The sequence below is a fragment of the Myotis nattereri genome (assembly GCF_964212035.1).
Source record: "Myotis nattereri genome assembly, chromosome: 5".
Lineage (NCBI taxonomy): Eukaryota > Metazoa > Chordata > Mammalia > Chiroptera > Vespertilionidae > Myotis > Myotis nattereri.
The window spans coordinates 108,445,304-108,465,554 of record NC_138080.1 but is presented as its reverse complement, the minus strand read 5'-3'; the positions used below and the strand labels follow the sequence as shown (position 1 = coordinate 108,465,554).

Genomic DNA, 20,251 nt, shown 5'->3' with positions numbered 1-20,251 from the left:
CTGGGCAGCGCGGAGGTGGCCGTCAGTCAACCGCCCTGCATCGCCCGCCCGTCCTCCCGGGGCCTCCTGAGCGGATGGGCCGGGGACTGGGTGGGTCCTGTGGGCTCTCCCCGCAGCCCCTGACGCCACGCACCGCGCTGACCTCACACACCGCCCTGACCCCACGCACCGCCCTACTCCACGCACCGCGCTGACCTCATGCACCGCCCTGACCGACCCCACGCACCGCACTGACCCCACGCACCGCGCTGACCTCATGCACCGCCCTGACCGACCCCACGCACCGCTGCTCTCCAGTATGAAAGATAGTTTATTGAATCTCTGTCTCCATTAAAGTCGTCAAACATGAAAGCCCTGCAGCGCCCACGCGAGGCGCCGCCATATAAATAAAGTGCACACTCGGCCCGAAGCGGCCTAGGGGGGCGGCGAGCGGAAGCGGATCTTCTGGGCGGTGTCCGCGTCGGACTTGGCCACGAGGAACCGCATCTTCTTCCCGCCGTGGCGGATCAGGTCCACGGCCCTGAAGTTGGGGGGTGACAGCCGCTCAGGAGGGCGCGGAGCCTCCTGGGTGCGGGGGGCGCCCCACCTCGCCGCCCACCCGCCCGGAGGCGCGCCCTGCCGGCCTTGGCGGCCGGAGGGGTGATGACGGGGCCGGGGCGTGGGTACCTCAGGTAGCTGACGCCCGCCAGGCTGCTGCCGTTCACCTCCAGGATGCGGTCCCCCAGCGACAGCCGCCCGTCCGCGGCCGCGGGGCTGCCCGGGAGCAGCGTCTGGATGTAGAGGCCGGGCGCGCCCAGGGCCGTGTGCTGCGGGGCAGAGGCCTCAGCGCCGGCCGGAGGCGGCTCCCGCAGGCCCTGCCCCTTCCCGCGCCCCACGGAGCCGCGCCACTCACCATCCCGTCCATCAGGCCCATGCCCAGCCCCGAGGGGCCTCGCTCCAGCTCCACCAGGAAGACGCGGCCGAAGTCCTCGGCGCTGGAGCTGCGGCTGCCGGGGGGCGGGGGCTCGTCCTCGGGGGCCACGTCCCCTGGGGGACAAGCCAAGGGCGGGTGAGGCCTGCGGCCGCCCGAGTCCAGGCCACGGGCAGGAACGGAGCCGCCAGGACGCGCTGGCCGCGGCCCCGGGGCGGGCGGGGGGACCCGGAGCCCTGCGGCCGGTGCAGGTGCGGACGGATGGTCTCACCTTCCGGCGTCGCCCCCCGGGGGCCGCCTGGTCCGGGCCTCCTCCCTTCCGGGCGCGCCTTCCCCCGGGGGCCGCCAGGGTGGGGCCCGGGGCCCAGGGGCTCGAGTGGGGTGCCGGGAGGCGTGAGCAGGCAGGAGGAGTCAGTGTGCGGGGGCCCAGCCTGGGGGTGTGGGTGGCTCCCGCCCCGCGGCCTTCCTGGGGGCCCCTGAGTGCGGGGAGCCCCGGCCGAGGGAGGGGGGTGCGCTTCACGGGCCTCCTGGCCAGGGCCCCTGGCAGCCACGGGGCAGCTCTGGCCCTCGGGGTGCCCCTCGGGGGAGGGGGGGTGCAGGTCCTGGAGGAGAGAGACAGCTCAGGCACCGGGCTCCTGTCCTGGAGGGAAAACCAGGGGCCCGGCTCTCCCTCCCGCGCAGCCTCGGACCCAGACCGGCAACCGGCGGTACCTCGGGGGCCTGGGGCGCCCCCCCGCGGGCGCCGGGCTTGCTCCGCAGGCCCCACAGGAAGTGGCGCAGGTAGAGCAGGTGCTGGTAGACGCTGTCGTCTGGGCAGTCCGCCTCCAGGTCCACCTGGAAGCCCGCGCTGGGCAGGACGATGGGCGGGGGGTTCTCGTAGGACTCGAGCACGTCCTCTGCGGGGACAGCACCGATGCCTCACCCGCGGGCCGCCCGCCTCCCCAGTGGGGCCCGCAGACTGACCTGCCGGGACAGCGGGGAGGGGCCGGGCAGGGTGACCACCCAAACCGCGCTGGGTTCCTCCTGGATCCCAGTGACCGACCGGCATGAGCAAGGCCCCGCCCCCCGGAGCTGGGCCACACCCCAGCCTGCACCCCACCAGCTGCCTCCGGGAGCTGAGCATCCGGCACCTGCTCCCACCGGCCTCCGGGCCCGCAGCCCCCACGGGACCGGGATCGAGAGGCCCCTGTGCACGCTGCTCTGGACTTGGGCATGAGCCCCTCCCAGCAGGAAGGCTCTGCTCCAACGCGGGCCTCGGCCGTGAACCAGAAAATGGGGCAAACGCGTCCCATGGAGCCGGCAGCCCTGCCCGGAGGTGGTCGCTGCCTCCACGCCCACGCGAGGTAAGCAGGGCGCGCCCACTGTCTCGTGTCCTCCACCGTCCTTCCCTCCGTCCTTGTTACCACACAGATAAAGCTGGCGAAGCGCACGTCCATCTCTAAGGTCTAATCTATAAAACCACAGAGTGCGTCCTGTGCACCGTGTGAGCATACGTGATCGGGACGCGCCATGGGCGGTGTGGCGGCGCCCAGCACGTGGGCTGCTCTCTTCCTGGGCTGGGCACTGGGTGAGGCCCATCCTCAGGCTCCAGGAGGGGCAGGGGGCACCTTTGGCCTGAGCCATGGACGGTGGGCTCCTTGACCCCCCCCCCCGCTGTGGGGGTCCCCAGTGGGGGACAGGGCAGGGCACCGAGGAGGAAGACGGCCCCAGCGGTCCCCACAAGGAGGAGCTCACCTGAGTCGAAGGCCTCGGGGCGGTCCTGGGCGCCCGGCTCCCAGACGCTCATGGGGCCCATGGCCGAGGCCAGCTGGTACTGAGTGAGGAGCCGGTGCAGCTGCGCGGGGCTCAGGGCAGGGAATGCGGCCTGCAGGCTTGCCCAGCTCATCTAGGGGACAGGAGGCAGGCGCTCGAGGTCAGGGCCCAGCAGGCACCAGCAGGACCCACCCCCAGAGGTGGTCTGCCTCTGCGACCTCGGAGCACAGGCAAAAGGCGTGTCCCCGCCAGCACGCAGGCCTCCGGGCCCCTGTGCGGCGGGAGGTCAGCTCGGGGTCACAGGCGGTGCCGCTGGTGAGTCGTGTTCCTCTCCGAAGCTGGCGGGTTTCTCTGTCCACTGTCTGGCTCCACGCGCGGGGCCACGTGCTGGGACCACGTGGGCCGGTGCGAGGCTGCAGGCTGGGCTGTCCTCGCCTGTGTTTGCTCCTGGGCCAGTTTTCTCAGCTCTTCCTGGGCTCCTACTGCTGGGACTTGGTCCTTTCATTTGCCTTTCTTCCTTGCCCGCGCTCTCGCTCGATTTTACTGCCAACAGCAAGAGGCCCAGGCTGTGGTCGTCCAGTGTCCACGCTGTCCTCTTGCTAACACCCCAGGCCACACACCAGCTCAGGACAGCAGTTGGCCAGCGGGTGGTCCTTGCTCATTTCCCAGCTCCTAGAATCCCCGCCGCCCTGAGCTGTGTTTCTCCGGCTGCGGGCACCGGGCGCCCCGCGATAGCTCCCTGCTCTACTTTCCGGGTGATTTCCTCAACTTCATCTTCCAGCTCTGCTGCCAAGACTGTAATGTCCAAGGATCCTTTCTATTCTCTTTCTTACAGAGCCTGCTAGTGTTCGTGGTGGTGCTGCGTTTATCTTTGTGAGGACATGCGTGGCTTTTCGAAGGTTTTCTTCTCCCTGGACAGTCTGGCCAATGGGGGGCCTGTGGCCGCGGGTGCACAGCCCTCCAGCTGAGCGCGGCTCCCCGTTTCCAAAAGGGCTTCAAAGAGAATAACTTGGGACTTCGATGCCTGTGGCCCGCAGAGCCTAAAACATGTCACCTGGCCCTGCACGGGCAAGTCTGCCAGCCAACCTGTCTCTCCGACCTCACGCCCCACCTCTGCCTCCGCCCCTCCTGCACCGTGGGAACCACAGCAGTGCTCCTCGGGGGCTGCTCCCCCCACCTACGGTGTGCTCTGCAGTTGGCAGGCTGCCTGGAGCAGTGACGCACCTGCTGGGGGCTGTGCAGCAGGTGCCTCACGTGGCCGGCACACCGCTCTCCCCTCATGCTGCTCTTATAGGTTTGTCTGCTATTTCACTGATTTTGGCTAAGAGTTCCTTCTACTTGCTCTGGGTTTGACTTGTTTTTCTTTTTCTTGCTTCGTGGTGATCGCCCAGCCTTCCCTGCTTTCTAACATGTGTCCTTAAGGCTATTGTTTTGCCTGTTGGCACTGCTTTAACTGCACCCACCAGTTTAGTATATGCATCTTCATTGTCACTGATCACCCTGACCCAGTGGAGGTCAAACTACCACCAGTTCCACTCGGCTTTTCAGAGTGTTTGCTCAGTTTAAAGCCCTTCCTATCCCACACCCTGGAGCTTCACGATTTTGTCAAATGTCATGAGGGAGAAGCACCGATCCTCTCAGGCTCCTCAAGGGTCGCACATCTGTCTCCCTCGCTGTAGATGGCCAGGCTGCTCTGAACGCCCCCAGCTCTGGCCCATCTGGACGAAGCCTAGATTTCTATCTCACAGACCCTGGTCCCCGATGAGGCAAACGCCCCAGAGGAAAAGCCACAGCAGAACAGCTTTGTGGTTCCCTCGGTCCCCGCGGCTCCGGGGCTTTCTGGGCTTTTAAACCGATGGCTGTGGCGAGCCAGCCGCCGCTCGCAGGAGCTCCGCAGGCGCAGCTGTGCCCTTCCTCACAGCAGGTGGGGGCCTCTTGAGGCTTCTAGGTCTTGGTCTTGGGGTAGACGTGGATTGTCCCACTTTCATACCAAACTGAAATGCCCGCCGTCCCCACGGACATCGTGCTGTGTGGCCGTGCTGGCGGCAGCTCGGGGCTTGGCCTGGAGATGGCCAACCGCCACACTACCGCCTTGGTTCGGACATGCCTTCCCCGGCAGCCCTGCACACGCTCACGGCCACTCCGGAGACGCGTTAAGGGTGAGGCCAGGCAGGCAGGGAGCACCACGGGTCTGGCTTCATGGATGATCTGTGACAATTTGTCAGGCAGCTGGTGGGGAGGAGGGTGAGGTGGTGTATTAGTTTCCGGTTGCTGCTGTAACAGATGACCACTAGGTAGCAGTTAAAGCAACAGGAATGTACACTCTTACACTTTTGGGGGTCACTCTGGGCTCAAATCCAGGCCGGCAGGACTGCGTTCCTTCCGGAGGTTCCAGGGCAGGGTGGTCAGAATGCAGTGCCTGTGGGGGCACGGCCCTCGCCAGCTCCAGGAGGCACTGCGGCCCGCGGCCCCGCCTCCATCTCCAGAGCCAGCAGCGCGGGTCAAGTCCCTTGTTTTCCTCGGTCCTGCCTCTCGTCGCTGACACCGGAAGGGCTCGTGCAATTAAAGGAGCCCGTGGCTAACCCAGGGCCTCTCCCATCTCAGGGTCCTTGGCCAGCCCCCTCTGCAGAGCCCCCCCGCCCCCCGCCACGTGGGGTCACGTTGTCTGTGGCAGGTCAGGGTCCAGACCCCGCAGACCCCGCACACAGACATTTTGGGGCCGTTTTCCTGCTCACAGGTGGGAACGGCTGTGGGATGGAAACAACTCTGCAAGTTCTCTGAGGCCCAGAAACCAGGTGTTCCCCCCCCCCCCCGACCCCCCGACCCCCCCCCCTCCCGCCTGGTCTGCGGGCTGGTGACTCAGTGACAACACATGGCCCGCCCGCTGACCCCGCCCTGGCTCTCTCCGCTCTCCTACCTGGATGAGCTGGGCGCGGGGAGTGGCCAGCAGGTTGAGGGTGCAGGACAGCTTCCGGAAAAAGTGCTCCCCGGCCTCCCCGAAGCCCGCGCCCCTGGTCCAGTCCAGGAGCTGCTGCAGGCGGGCGCAGGCCTGCACGCCTCGGGGCCAGTGGAAGCAACTCAGAGAGGGGCCTGGGGAGGGAGAGCGGGAGGTAAGGCCCAGGCTGCCCGCCCCGCCCCAGAGGGAGCCAGGCCCCGGCTGGTCCCCTGTGCCTGGCCGCCCCCCTCCGGGCCTCAGAGGACAGATGTGAGCCCCACATGGGTTCTAAGGCACTAGCCTGCGGTGGGCCCTCTGGAGGGGTGGGGTGAGCATGGGAGGTGGGGGTGAAGACGGAGGGAGGGGCTATGACAGTCATTGAAGGGACCTGGTCCAAGTCTACAGCGAGCCCTGTGCCCCACCCAGGCCCTGCCCAGACCCCGCTGAGCCTGGGAAGCCCACGACAGTGACCCTAAGTGCTGGGGCTTGTCCCTGCGTTCATGTCCCTGTGCCCACAGCGCCCCTGAGCCTCCGGGCAGGGCAACAGAGGAATGTCTGCAGTGAGGACTTTGGGGGGCAGGGAGGTGGAGTCAAGATTACTTCACTTCTCTCAGCCTGTTCCCTCCTGTTTCCCAGGGGCTGGAGGCTGCTGGGGACACAGGGAACCAGGAAAGGCCTGAGGGCCCCACGCCGACACTGACAGAGCGCCTGCCCCTACGAGACACCCTGTGCAGACTCCCTGCTCCCCGGGCCTCTCCCTGCGGAACCCCGCGCATCGCATCGGCACAGACCCCGGGTCAGGACGCCCCGAGGGCTCGGCCTGCCGCTCCGGGAGGACGTGTTTCTCACAGGAGCGCAGCCCCGCCCAGCCTCACCCTTGTCCAGGAGCTGGTTGAAGAGCAGGGTGCTGGAGAAGAAGAAGAGGTAGGCCAGCACCTGGGACACAATCTCGGGGTGCACCTGGGCCTGCCGCAAGAGGTCCAGCGCGGCCTGGTAGATGGACACGACGCGGCGCAGCTCCTCGGGCAGCTGGGGGGCCTGGCACCAGCTCTCCCGGGGCTCCGTCTGGAAGGGGGGGCACTCCAGCAGGGCCGGGAGGCAGACGTACAGGGACTGGGGGAGAAGACACCAGCAGCGTTGGCAGGGCCAGGGCACAGGCCTCGGGGGGCGGTGCGTGGGGTGTTCCCTGGGGCTCCCACAGAGCTCCCAGGGGGGGGCTCAGTACAAGCTCCTGTGAGAGATGCAGGTGACATCGACCCGGGGGCACAAAGGGTCCAGCGAAGGGCCCACAGACGCCCTGAGCATGGGGGGGGGGGGAGGTGGGTGCCAGGGAGGTGGGACACGCGGGCGGCTCCCCAGGCCCGGGCCCTGAGGAGGGAGGGAGCGGAGGCGCACCTTGGAGACGTAGTACACGCACTGCTGGAAGGCGTACAGGATCACCTCCTCCAGCTCCGCCATGGCCTCCTCGCTGGCCGAGAGCGCGCAGGAGAACACGGACTCCGTGGAGCCTGCGGACACGCAGCTCAGTTACCACAGGGGCTCCCCTCGCAGCCGGGCCTCCCAGGAGCACAGGCCGCGCCCTCAGAGGCCCGCCCTGGACACGCCTGGACACGCGGCCCTTCCCCTTCGAGGGCTAGGCCTCCTGCCCCCAGGGGTCTCCCCGGAGCCGGGCCTTCCGGTCTTGGGGACCTGGCGGGGTCCGGGTGCCCCTCAGCCTCCCCAGGCAGCGCGAGGGGCCCAGATCGGGGGCAGCAAGAGGCTCTAAGAGGCTGCCGGCTGCCGTTTTCGTCCTCCAGAGGCTCAGGCCTCAGACTCGCAGCGGCCGCTGCTGCCCGGAGCGCGCAGAACAGACGGGTTTCACAGCCACTCGAGCCAGCGGGCGCCAAGAAGCCAGCCGCAGGCCCCCCTCGGAGGGCAGGGCCCAGCCCAGGCCGCCTCACTGCCAGCCACCCTCTGTGCGCCCTCGGCTCCCACTGAGCACAACACGACAGCTCCCAGCAGACGCCCCTGGGCCCCTGCGTCACTGAAAACCTGCACCGGTGCCTGTGCGGCGGCTCTGCTGGGGCCTCACACCCCTGAGCCGCTGTGAGCTGTTCTGAGCATCAAGGCCCCCGTCCCTCCCTCCCGTGCTGGCTCCCAAGGCCCAGGACAGGACGGAGGCCCCCCTCTGAGCACCTGAGGAGCCCCCAGATCTACAGGCGCTGGGCAAAGCCGCAAAGACTTCCAGGAGGATTTGAGTGGGTGACACAAACACACACACACACACACACACACACACACCCCGCGGCTGCTCCCGGCCTGAGGGGATGAGGGCTCCCGGGGAAGAGCCTCGCACACAGACTGTGGGAACGACAGCGACTCCCCAGCTTCCAGGACAGGACGTCTCTGCTCAGAGTTCTTCCCACAGGCGCTTCCGCTGGGGCCGGAGGCCGAGGCCGCCTGACCTTGCCTTCGCCCTCTGACGCTGATTTTCCTCTGAGCTCTCCAGCGCCTCCACCGCTCGGGACACTGTCTGCTTCCCGCGGCCACCTGGTCCGCGGGGTGCACAGAGGCGACCCTCTCCCCGCATCCACCGGGCTACTCGCTCCCCACCAGAACAAGCTTCCTCTGAGGCGGGAGGGGCAGCTAAGCAGCAGTGCCGTCGCCCCAGCTTCCCCGGAGAAAGCCGGACGCGGCCGCACAGGGCACAGCCGTGAGGCCGGCCCCGGGCCCAGAGCTGCGGCTCCCACGGGGCGACTGTCCCGCGGACGCTGAGCCTGAGTCACAGGCCCAGCTGACTCCCTGCGGCAGTGGAACCACGGGCTCCGAGCACGGCCCGGCCTGCCATCGCGCAGGCCACACGGAGCAGGCAGGGGTCCAGGCGCTCGTGGGCGGAGGCCGAGTCCAGGAGCCTCCCTGCTGGGTCCGCTGCAGCGCCCGGGTGCTGGGGGCCTCGAGGGGACCGGCGGGGTTTGAGGGAGGTGGCCGGAGGCCTTGCGGGAGGCCAGGCGGGCACCGGGGAGGTCCCGCTGCAAGGGGAGGGCCTGGTGGGGCAGGCGTGGGCAGGGCAGGTGTATGTCACACGAAGGGGGGCCAGGAAGTAGCCTGTGGACCCAGGGCAGCGCCGACGCCCCCACAGCCCCCACCCACTGCAGACGGGCGGAGGCAGCAGGCCAGTCAGCGGACTGTTTTTCAGGTTCTTTCCTCTCGGGAGACACAGCTGAGCACACGCAGACGCTGTGCCGTGTCCGGCTGGCCCAGTTCACGGGGAGCCCTGGCCAACCCCGTCCTCCTCCCTGGTCCCCTCCCAGCCCCGAGTGCACCTCATGGCTGCAGCCCGGGCCCCCACATGCAGGGCCACCCGGCCACCCCTGCAGGGGCCCCTCCAGTTGTGGTGCAGCCGGGACAGGCCAAGGTCCCCCTGACGCCAGAGAAGGCGTGAGCCTTGTTTTTGCCGAGGCCGAGGAGAGGCTGTGTGGGCAGACCAGCCCGTCCACACTGGCTGCGGCCCCAGCCCCTGGGGGCCCGGCTGTCACCCCTGTCCCACTGCAGAAGGTCCTCGTCAGACACACGAGTGAAATCCCACGAGGCCTTGGGGCGCAGCCCACGGCCACCTTCCCTTGAGCCCTCCCCGTCACCCTCGAAGTGTTCTCAGCACTTCACACAAACCCCGACGCACCTCGTCCCGCATTAGGCTCTGAGCTCGGCGTGCCCCGCACAGCTCTGCGCGCTCCCGCCTTCTCTCTGAAGCTGCTGAGGGCCTGTGTCCCCCAGGCCTCCCCGAGAACAGTGGGGTGGCCGTGACCGGCAGACAGTGCCAGTGCGCCCGGCGACGGGCACAGGGGAGCCCAACTGCCCGCGCCACTTGCACTCAGAAAGCCCGACAGATGTCTGTCCCAAGACGGCGGGGCCACCGCCCGCGCAGCCTACCTGTGGCGTCGGGCCCCTGCTCCAGGCCCTGCATGTACACGGGGCCCTGCTGCTGCACGAAGTACAGGAGCTCCACGGCGTTGGCCATCCACAGCAGCACGTGTCGCAGCTCGGGCAGCAGGCCGGCCAGGCCGGAGCCGGCCGCCGTCACGGGCTCCTGGCTGCGGAGAGACGCAGTTAGCGGGCACCGCCCTCCCAGGGACGCGCCTTCAGGGACACGAGCAAGAACTGCGATCTGTCAGCGAGCCAGCGAGGGAGGCTGGGAAAGGAGAGGAAGATGCACGCCCGTCTGACAGCGACGGCCAGGGCGCCTACCAGCCTCGGCGGAGGGAGCGCCGGTGGCCCCGCCGCTGGGCAAGGAGCCTGGTAAGTAAGCCGTTTCCTATCCCTGCAGGTTGGCGTGTGTGCGACGAGTGTGTGCACGAGAGGGAGGGTCTTTGATCCGCCCGCAGCGACGGGTCCTGGGGAGCGAGGCCCTGGGACGGGCCCGGAGGCTGGACTGGCCGCTCTGTGGCGTCCCTGCTGAGCAGCAGGGGCCACGGGGACCTCAGGCTCTCTGTTCCCCCGCGCCCCCCTCTTCTGTGTGGCAGGTCTCGTTCTCCTGACGTCGCTCCACTCTGTCCTCTGTGCACGAAGGAACCTCTGCCCCGCCCGGGGAGGAAGGACTGGCTCCGGCGCGTCTCCGTGTCCTCACTGCGCAGCCGGCAGCGTGCACGCCCCAGGGGCCGGGTCCTGCTCCTCTGGTGCTCCTCACGCTGGGCTGAGCGCACGCGTGTACGCAGGGCGTGGAGTTGTCGTTAGAAAAGGATTAACCTGGCTCTTCAGACTCTTCAGTCTCGTTTCGGTCACTGCCCTTCTCCATTTCACCGGAACGCGAAGGCACAGACAGCCCTCCTGGGACCCAGGCCTCCAGGGGTGGCCAGCGGAGCTTCGGGCCGATCCCAGCGAGGTCAGCATCGAGGGCACCACCGCCAGCCCGGCCACAGGCAGAGGCACAGACCGGGGCGGCTCGCAGTGGGGACGGGTTTCATGGCTATGACCCCCGAGGCGTGGGCAACCAAAGCAGAAACAGACCAGCAGGCGCTCCGAGGAGGCGCTGCTCGGCCAAGGCACCGGCAGGCAGGAGCGGCCCGGCGAGTGGGAGGAAGTGTTTGCAAACGTCAGATACGGTTCGTCTCCGACTGTGAAGGAACCGCTGCCGCTCACAGCAGAGAAACCAATAATAGTTCAGAGGCGGCAGAGGATCTCAGCACATGTCTCCCGGGAGGGCCCAGGCAGGCAGGGAAGGTGTCACCAGGGCCAGCGCCTGTCAGGGTGGCTGCCATGGAGACAGGAGGGACGGTGCGGGCGAGGACGGGCGGGAGCCCTGTGCACTGCTGGGGGGCGTACGCTGGGGGGCCACTTTGGAAAACTGTGTTCCTCACAAATTAAAATAGAGCCGCTGGCTATCTATCCGAAAGCACTAAATCCAGACCTGAGTGGGGTTCCCCGTGGCTCGGCCCATAGCAACCACGGTGTGGGGTCACGTGTGGGGTCAGGAGGAGCGCCTGGTGTGCGTGCGACAGGGATGTCACTCCGCCTTCACGAGAGGAGGGCCTCCTGCAGGGCTCGGCACCAGCGGAATGAACCGATCACAGCAGGACAAGCCCCGCCCAATTCCACGCGTGAGGCCTAAACCAGCGGAAGCCAACTGGTGGTCCATGCGGTCCGAAAGGTTGGCGACCGCTGGTCTAACAGCCACACTCCTGACTCGGAGCAGAAAGAGGGTGGGGGCGGGGTGGGGAGGGGCTCATCCGTGCGCACGACGTCCCATCACCCCACAGGCAGGGCGCCTGCTGTGCGTCACTGCCCGTGGCCAGCGTGACCCTGCACACCTGTCAAGGTCCTCACTGCGATGAAGTCTGGCCAGCTTTAAGGGACAGAAATGCCACTCGGGCAGGGACAGTGTGACAGCGCACGGCAGGGCCCTGGGGCTGGCTGGGGGGACGCACCGGTCTGCCTGGGAGCGGGCGGGCGGGGCGGGCGGGCAGCGAGGGAGGTACTTACAGGGGCGCCTGCTTCTCCGCCAGCTCCTTGGTTTTTTCCTGCGATCACAAAGGACAGGAGAGCGAGCGTGAGGAGCCAGAGCCGCGGCACGGCCGGCGCTCAGACGGCGGCTCTGCGCCAAGGCCCTGCGGCCGCGGGCAGGCGTTTCCCACCGGATTCCACACCTGCCCACCCGTCAGAGTGTGACCTGCGCACTTCTGCCCCAGGAGAGCCTCCCGGCCGCCAGCTTCCACAGCCTCCGGCCGTTTCAGGAGCAGCAAACGCTCCACACGTGCCAGGAGGAGGCCTGCTGCCCGGACGGTAACATCAGCCCAGTGCCATGCGGCAGCGGACAGGAGTCCGCGGGCCGGCACCGGTGTTTACACATCCCGGGCTGGGGCCCCGCCAGCATTTCCTGGGAGGCTCAGGGGCCGCAGCCCAGGGACCACCCTGGAGGGAGGTTTCCACGTACAGAAGGCGGCCGGCTGGTCCTGGGCTGCCACCACCACCGCGTCCCAAAGGCACTGCAGTGGGTCGGCAGGGCTCACCCTGCTCCCGGCAGGAAGCACGGGGCATCCAGGCCACATGGAGGCTCGGGGCCCCTAGCACCTTGTTCCCAGGCCCAGGGTGGGGCCGGGCGGGGCCAGGGGAGGACACGGGCCCAAAGCTCAGGAAGCCACGGCTGACCCCACGAGGGTGCAGGGCCACAGCAGTGCCCCGGGCTAGAGGTGTGGACAGGCCAGAGGCAGGACTCAGGACGTGCCCCTGTGGCCACAGCCCCCAGGGACCCCTCGCTGCCCGGCCGGAGACTGACCCAGACGGTCTCGCGGATCGCCCTGGCGATCTTGAGCAGGAGCTGCCCGAAGGAGCCGGGCTGGAGGCGGGTGGCGGAGTGCTGGACGCACAGGCAGAGCAGGAACGCGGGGGTCAGCTTGTGGTCCTCGCCGCCCGGCTCGACCAGCGTCATGATGCGCTGCAGCAGCGCGTCCTCCACGTCGGGCTCGAACTCCAGGCGCAGCTGCCGCGGCCGCGTGTCCCCCGGGGCGCGGAGCTGGGCGCCGCACATCCGGCAGCTGTGGGGCAGGGCCTGGAGGCGGGCCAGGGCCGGGGCGGGCAGCGGCTGGGCCTGTGCCGGCTCCTTGAACAGCAGCAGGTAGTAGAGGCCCAGGGACAGCAGGTCTCCATGGCGCAGAACCACGGTCCGGCCCCCCACCTCCGAGAAGTTGACGGCAACGGGCGCCCCGGGAAGGGGCTCCAGGACCAGCAGGCTCCCGGCCTGCTCCCGGCCGGAGGGGTGGTGGCGGCGGAGGGTGCAGTGCAGGGGCAGGATGTCGGGGGCCGAGAGGCTGATGCTGGGCTTGCTGGAGGGCGTCCTCTGGCCCACGGTGTGGCGCTCCCGGTTCAGCACGTACACCAGGCTGTCCTGGAAGGCAAGCGCGGAGTCCCTGTCTGCCGGCTCCCGTCCTGGGACACCCCTCCCCAACTGGCTGCTGCCCCGGCAGCCCACAGGGGCGCCCACCCTGTCCGGGAAGGAGCTTCCCAGAGCAGCCGTGGTGGCTCCCAGAACCCAGCGAGGGCCCGAGCAGAAGAGGAGAGAGGCCAGACGAGGGCCGAGCCCCCAGCTGGTCCAGCTTTGCCAGCCCGTGTCACCGTGCGCTCGGCAGCCGGCAGCCGGGGCGGGAGCTGCTCAGACAGCACAGGTGGAACAGGGAGGGCGGCAGGGGCGGGGGGGGGGGGCGGTGGGGGGGGGCGGGGCAGCGGCCTCTGCGGGCAGCCCAGGGCGGGCGGGGTGCTCACATGCTGCTGGCTGTAGCCCTGCAGGAGGAGCAGGTGGGGCGACTCGTAGAGGGAGTAGCGCATGGCGTCCTGGCCGGGCTCCTGGGCGGCGGCGGGGCTCAGGCTGCTCTCACTGGCTGAGCGGCGTAGCAGGGGTGCCGGGGGGCTCCGGGCGCCCCCCGAGGCCAGGGCTGGGGTGCCCTTGGCGCGGCTCCGCTGCAGCCTCCGGGCTTGGGCGTTTATCCCTGAAACAGAAGCCACGCGGGTGAACAGCCAGAGCCCGTGGAGGCCTGGCCCCAACCCGGCTGCCTCCCGTCGCAGGAACCGCCTCTCCTAACACCGCACAGCACTGCCGCGCTGCCAGCCTGGGGGGGCGGGGGGGGGGCACCGCAGGACTCCGCCCACTCGCTCATCCTCGTCAGGCCGGGCACCTCCAACACCCGCCCCCGCCCCCAAGCCAGGCAGCCCAGCTGTCCTGTCGCTGGCACTGCCGAGCCCGGCGCCCTCCCCTCGGGGCGCAAGCCCACGGCAGGGCAGCACCGGCCGCGGTCACATGCAGGCGCCCCCGGAGCCTGCGATCCCCGTCCCCCCGCAGCGGCCGCGCAGGCGTCCAGGGCGTGCGCTGAGGCTGATGAGAGGGCCCTTCATTCCCCGCTTTACAAGGAGGAAGCGGGGAGCCAGCTGGTCTCCTAGGACAGCTTGGCTGCTCCTTCCCGAGGCTGCCCCCGCACTGCCCGGTCAGAGAACACACGTACATGCATGCACACACACATGCACATACATGTGCACGCACACCCCCGACAAGACAGTCTTATCCATCAGGAAGCGCCCTTTTGCACCACTGCTGCCGGGTTGCTGAGCAGCCCCTGAACCCCGCTCCCACCTGCCCTGCTGACCCGCTCATCCTCAGCCCCTCCCGTCCCCCTCCCGTCCCGTCCCCGCCGCGGCATCGGCCTACAACCAGATGAAGCCGAAGGCGGAGGGTGTGCGGGCAGACAGCCGGGCCCAGGGCGCCGCCTTACCGGGAGCGGGAGCCCAGCAAGCGTGAAGAGCGGCCTGCCTTCCAGAGGAAGCTGCTACAAGCAGCCCCGGAGGCAGGAGGCCGCGCAGTGCATGCCTGTCAGTGGCGCAGCTGCTGCTCCCCGTCTGCCGCAGAGCCGGCCAGCAGCCGCAGGAGGGGCAGCCGGGCAGGAGGGGCCTGCGGGAGGGGGTGGGGAGCAGGTCGGAGGAGCAGGTAGGGCAGGGGGAGCAGGTGGGGAGCTGGGGAGCAGGTGGGGGCAGGGGAGCAGGTGGGGAGCAGGGGGAGCAGGTGGGGGCAGGGGAGCAGGTGGGGGCAGGGGAGCAGGTGGGGACAGGGGGAGGTGGGGGCAGGGGAGCAGGTGGGGGCAGGGGGAGGTGGGGGCAGGGGGAGGTGGGGACAGGGGGAGGTGGGGGCAGGGGAGCAGGTGGGGAGCTGGGGAGCAGGTGGGGAGCTGGGGAGCAGGTGGGGGCAGGGGAGCAGGTGGGGGCAGGGGAGCAGGTGGGGACAGGGGGAGGTGGGGACAGGGGGAGGTGGGGGCAGGGGAGCAGGTGGGGACAGGGGGAGGTGGGGGCAGGGGAGCAGGTGGGGACAGGGGGAGGTGGGGGCAGGGGAGCAGGTGGGGGCAGGGGAGCAGGTGGGGGCAGGGGAGCAGGTGGGGGCAGGGGGAGGTGGGGGCAGGGGAGCAGGTGGGGGCAGGGGAGCAGGTGGGGGCAGGGGGAGGTGGGGGCAGGGGGAGGTGGGGGCAGGGGAAGATGGGGGCAGGGGGAGGTGGGGGCAGGGGAGCAGGTGGGGGCAGGGGGAGGTGGGGGCAGGGGGAGGTGGGGGCAGGGGGAGGTGGGGGCAGGGGGAGGTGGGGGCAGGGGGAGGTGGGGGCAGGGGAGCAGGTGGGGGCAGGGGGAGGTGGGGGCAGGGGGAGGTGGGGGCAGGGGAGCAGGTGGGGACAGGGGGAGGTGGGGGCAGGGGGAGGTGGGGGCAGGGGGAGGTGGGGGCAGGGGGAGGTGGGGACAGGGGGAGGTGGGGGCAGGGGGAGGTGGGGGCAGGGGGAGGTGGGGACAGGGGGAGGTGGGGGCAGGGGGAGGTGGGGGCAGGGGGAGGTGGGGGCAGGGGGAGGTGGGGGCAGGGGAGCAGGGAGCACAGCGGGGCAGGCCTGTCCCACGACCACTCTCTCTGGATGGCGGCCCCGGGCTCTGGCCACTGCAGACACGGGGCTGCACATTTGGAAACCAGCCCACACGATGGTCCAGCGCCAAGCCCTTCCCCATGTGGATGGGTCGCAGGGGCCTTGGCCACCCGCTGGGAAGGTCCCCTTTCCTCCTCGATCCCCAGGGCCGGCTGGGGTCCCGCACCCCATGGCGGATGGCCGGCCCACTCAGAACCACCGGGGAGTTTCAGAGGCCGCCACGGGTCCAGCCCAGGTCTCCTTGGTGGTCCTGGGCCCCCAGCACTGCAGGGCGGGCGGGAGCCATGCTAGGGGGTTTCAGATGTAAGCAACTCCTGATATGCGGTTTCGCTCGTTTTATTTTAAAAACTCTAATACGATGAGAAGCTTTTATGTCGCCTCTGGCAGGTAGTCGGGTGTCAGCTGCATTCTTCTCTACTTTATTTCAGGAACAAGGGGGGACGCAGGCCGGACGCACCTGAGCTGGTGCTAACGGGCCGGGGAGGCCGGAGCTGCCGAAGGCGCAGCAGCGGGCCATCAGCGGCCCCCCATGGCCGGCTCGCTCCGGGCGGACCCCGCAGTTCTCTTCCGCGAAGCAGTGGGTGTCTCCCGAGCCATGGGGCTCTCTGCGGCCCCCCCGCCCCCCGTCTCCACACACACACACACACACACACACACGAAGTCGCGCAGGCGCCCCTGGCCACTGGAGGAGAGGCCTCCGCTGGGCGACGGCGACAGAACTCTTTCTGAAGCAGCCGCTGTCCTCGGCTCCCGCTGGGCTCCCGCTGCCGTGGGGACAGTGCTGGGAGGAGAAACAGCTTTTCCGGGAGCTCAGGACGATAAATCCGCCGGCAGGGCCACCGCCGGCCTGTCTGCCCTGCTGTCCCTGCGCCCTCGGCTCCGCTGCTTCCACCCGCTCCGGGCGGAGGCCTCAGAGGCACGGCTGGCGGGGCAGGACTCGCTCCCGCAGCTCTGACTGGACCCTGACCCCTAACTGGCCGAGACCTGCTCTTCCAGACACATAGGCAGGTGCACGGAGGCCCTAACCCCACGGCCTCGTGTTCCTCGGGGCCGGTCACGGTGCAGACGGCTGGTTAAGTCATCGCACCCACTTCCCCTGCGCCCGAGGCGGTGGGAGACGGGCACGAATGGGAAATAGAAACCACAGGCACTTCTCCCTGCCCCACAGCAGAGGCGTGGAATGCGGGGTCACATGACAAATGGAACTGCTGGTGGGACCGAAACGGGCCGTGGCCCCCAAGTGTAGGCTGATTGCAAGGTGTCCCCTTGGGAGTTCGACCAGAACAGGAGTTCGAGCGCTCGCTATGACATGCGCTGACCACCAGGGGGCGGTGTGGAACACGGTGGGTGACCAGCGGTGCTGAGGGAGCTGGGGAAGGAGGCGGGGAACCTGATCAGCCCTGATCACCAGCCAGGCCTAGGGACCCTATCCCTGCACGAATTTCATGCACCGGGCCTCCAGTGTTAAGGTACAAGTCTGTCTGTATCCACAGCTGTCTCCCTCCTCCCCAGGAATGTCCCGTGTGACCTGCCGTCCTGCAGAAACAATCGGAAGGAGCCAAGCTTTCTGTAAAGCGATGTAGGTTAGCATCAAACAAAGAAAACAGGGAACCGCCCACCAGCCGCAGGGGCATGGCTGGGCGCACGCCTGCACGGTCAGAGTGAGGAAGGCCACGCGGTGAGCGGGACCAGAGTCTGTGTGCACAGGCGGGTGTCCGGGGTGCACCCCGAAGAAGAGGCCCCGGTCCAGGCACCGGAACGCCGGAAGCGTCCTCTCCAGGAGACTTTGCCTCTCAGTCCCGCTTTCCTTCCAGATTCGCCACGGCGGCCGCGGGTGAGCACTGGCCCGGGGAGTCGCCTGGGAAGGACGGACGGGCACTGTCCAGGGAGCAGCCTCCCGCCTGGGCGGAGCCCGGAACCTAACGAGGAGAACGGTACCCCAGCAGCTAACATGCCGACGCCAGGAGTCAGCCGGGGGACGTGGAGCTCGCAGGCCGGGCGGGAAGGGGGTGCGGTGCGATCAGGGATGGTCTCGGCTCACACCGCAGGCCAGTCGGCTCCCGGGACGCTGAGCCCTTCTCAGGGGACGCGGGAGGCCCGGCGCTCCTCCTCCGAATGCCAGCAAGCTCGCGGCAGGCGCCCTCCGCCCTGCCCAGCGCTCCTGGCCCAGCCGGGAGCCGGGAGCCGGGAGCCGGGAGCCGGGAGCCGGGAGCCGGACCTGGAGCCAGCCTGGTCCAGAGCCACCCGCGGCCACCTGTTCACTGTCTTCACTCCCTGCCACCCCCCCACCCCCACCCCACCCCCCTGGCCAGGCCCGCGGTTCTGGGATGAGCTCCCGCGCACTTCAGGTTGGAAGAGAGCTGAGGAGTGAGCCCTGAAAGTTGAGCAAAAAGACAAAGAAGAGAAACTTGGAGAGAAAAAGTCGGAAAAGCGCTCCTCAGGCCGGAGACGCAGCCCGAGCCGGCGGCCGGAGGCAGGGAGGACCAGCCTCTGGGCCTGGAGGAGGGAGGCTCAGGCTGAATGGCCAAGTCAGCTCTCCCCCCGGAGGTTTCAAAGGCGGAAGCAGGCAAGTGGGCGTGGGCCAGTGATCTCAGCCAGATGCTATGGGAGATACAACAGCAACGTGGTCATGGCTACCACTGTGATTGTTTTAATAAAGTGAAAGTCCAGCACCAGGGGGAAGACACCCCAAGACACACACCGCATTTCAGGCCGAGGCCGAGGCCAGAGGAGAGAGCGCACGTGCTTCTGGGAGGGGGAGGGGGGCAGCGGGCGAGGGGGGCGGCTCAGAATGTATTGCCGCTTCTGTGGGGCTGGAAGCTGGGAGAATGGACTCAACCTTCAGAATTCTAGGAAAGAAAAGTATTTTCATTCTCAAATGCCACGCCGGTGGCTCTGGGAGCAGCCAGCAGCTAAAACCCTGAAAACAGGAAGGTCATTGGCAGAGGGGAGAATGTGGGATTGGCAGAAAGTGCCAAGAAAAAGAGCGAACAAGTAAACGATAATGGCAATAACTGATACCAAAGAAACGAAAAGTTGGGCGAGAAGGAAGGTAACCTTGTGTGTCCCAACCTGCGCTCCGACCTGAACAAAGCTCCTAGGACAAGGCGGGGCAGGCACTAGAGTGGGCTGGGGGGCGAGGAGAGCGGCAACCCCATCTCCCGGAAGGAAGTCGCCAGGCAGCCTGACGTGGAAACGAGTAGAGAGGCCAGAGGGTCATGCCAAGGGGTGGAATTACATGCCCAAGAGAAACAGTGCACACTGCAGGTGAGTCCCGGGGAGGGCGACATTGGAAGGGGGCGGCGCTGGGCTGCGTCCGGCCGCCTGCCGTTCGGGGTTGTAATGAGCCGTGAGGAAAGAGGCTGTAGCTGTGCACACACATCCCTTTGGTGAAAGTAAGTAAATGTTTTTAAACGTACATACTCCAACCTCCTGAACGGATGAGCGCACACAGCCTTGTGTGTCCATTCGCACGTTTCACACCTTCCCATCCTGGGATGACCAGCAGCCTGGACTCGTGGGACTGCGGGCCAGGCAGCGGCTGAGCTGTGAGGACTGGGTGGTTATTGAGGGGGGGCCTTTCAGCCTCCTCAGGGCCGTCGGAAGGACGGCTGTGAGTTCTGCATGAGCCTGGGGAGTCCCACGCAGCAGCCAGGAAGGAGACCCCGAGAGGCCAGCCGAGCCGTGGACTGGCGAGCGGCCCTCGCGCTGCAGAAAGGCCGCAGCCCTGCCGGGCGCCGACCACGCAGCCTCCTGAGCCCTGGGACCCGAGCAGGCAGCGTGCTGATTCCAGCCACTAGACGTGTGGCTGTGACACAGAACACCACGCTCCCGACGCCTGCCCACCTGTGCCGGAGCCAGGCGGTCGCTCCCGGCCCACGGCCACCTGTGGAGCTCGCTGACCGCAGTCCGGCCGCACCTGACTCACGTTACTTCCAGGCCAGGGTTTGGGAGGAGACTCGGGGAGGCTGGGGGTGGGGATATGGGGGCAGACGTGAGCCCCTGGGGCCAGAGGGCATGTGTGCTGGCCAGAACGATGACCGTGGCCTTGCCCCCTGGAGAGGGCCTGCCCGAGTGCGACGCGTGAGCCCCCGGGCGTGCTCGCTGCGAGCAGGTGCTGCAGGTGTGACTAGTTTTGCTCATCGCGCTGGGCTCGCCGTGGCCAGGTGGGCCTGACCAACATGCACCTGGAAAAGCAGAGGGAGGGCGCTTCCAGCACCAGGGCGCGGGGCGCGGGGCGCGGGGTGGAGGCCGGGGCCGGGGACTCCCCAAGACACAGCCGGCAGCCCCTACCAGCCGTTGGAGCGAACTTGGACCTGATTCTTCGCGCCTCCTAGGAGCGAGCTCGGACTGGATTCCTCCCGCGCCTCGGCAGCCGGCCTAAAGGTAGGGGATTTCGAGCACTTTCGTCCTGAAAGCATTTGCCAGTTTCAGGGGGACCCAGGGGTGTTGACAGAAACCAAAGCCCTGGGCCCCCGGGTGGGAGAACCTCCCTCCTGGAGAGGCCAGACGGAGGGGCAGCTGTTAGGATGCGGTCCTTGTGGAGACGGCGAGGCGCGGCTCCCACGGTCAGGCCCGGCGTCCTGGGCCCAGGGGCAGCCCTCAGGGTTGCTTTCCTGTTTGTCCAGCTGCTCATCTAGGTCGCCCGTCCTCCCTGTGAAAGGGGAATGGTGCGCGGGCGCTGGCCTTTCTCTCCATGTGTGTGTGTGTGTGTGTGTGTGTGTGTGTGTGTGTGTGTGTTTC

General features: G+C 68.2%; 1 protein-coding gene across 1 annotated transcript in view; it reads right to left on the bottom strand.

Moving 5' to 3' along the window:
• Nucleotides 1–298: 298 nt before the first annotated feature.
• Nucleotides 299–20,251, bottom strand: part of RADIL (Rap associating with DIL domain) — a 57,286-nt gene continuing 37,333 nt past the window's right edge. The window contains exons 7-19 of the mRNA XM_081093155.1: nucleotides 13,329–13,552; nucleotides 12,346–12,954; nucleotides 11,553–11,590; nucleotides 9,507–9,667; nucleotides 6,993–7,105; nucleotides 6,473–6,710; nucleotides 5,580–5,752; nucleotides 2,645–2,795; nucleotides 1,622–1,806; nucleotides 1,182–1,512; nucleotides 893–1,026; nucleotides 667–806; nucleotides 299–520 (exon numbers count right to left, since the gene is read on the bottom strand). Coding sequence (XP_080949281.1) covers nucleotides 415–520; nucleotides 667–806; nucleotides 893–1,026; nucleotides 1,182–1,512; nucleotides 1,622–1,806; nucleotides 2,645–2,795; nucleotides 5,580–5,752; nucleotides 6,473–6,710; nucleotides 6,993–7,105; nucleotides 9,507–9,667; nucleotides 11,553–11,590; nucleotides 12,346–12,954; nucleotides 13,329–13,552 — 2,603 coding nt within the window. The 3' untranslated portion in view covers nucleotides 299–414. The remainder of the gene's footprint in view (nucleotides 521–666; nucleotides 807–892; nucleotides 1,027–1,181; nucleotides 1,513–1,621; nucleotides 1,807–2,644; nucleotides 2,796–5,579; nucleotides 5,753–6,472; nucleotides 6,711–6,992; nucleotides 7,106–9,506; nucleotides 9,668–11,552; nucleotides 11,591–12,345; nucleotides 12,955–13,328; nucleotides 13,553–20,251) is intronic.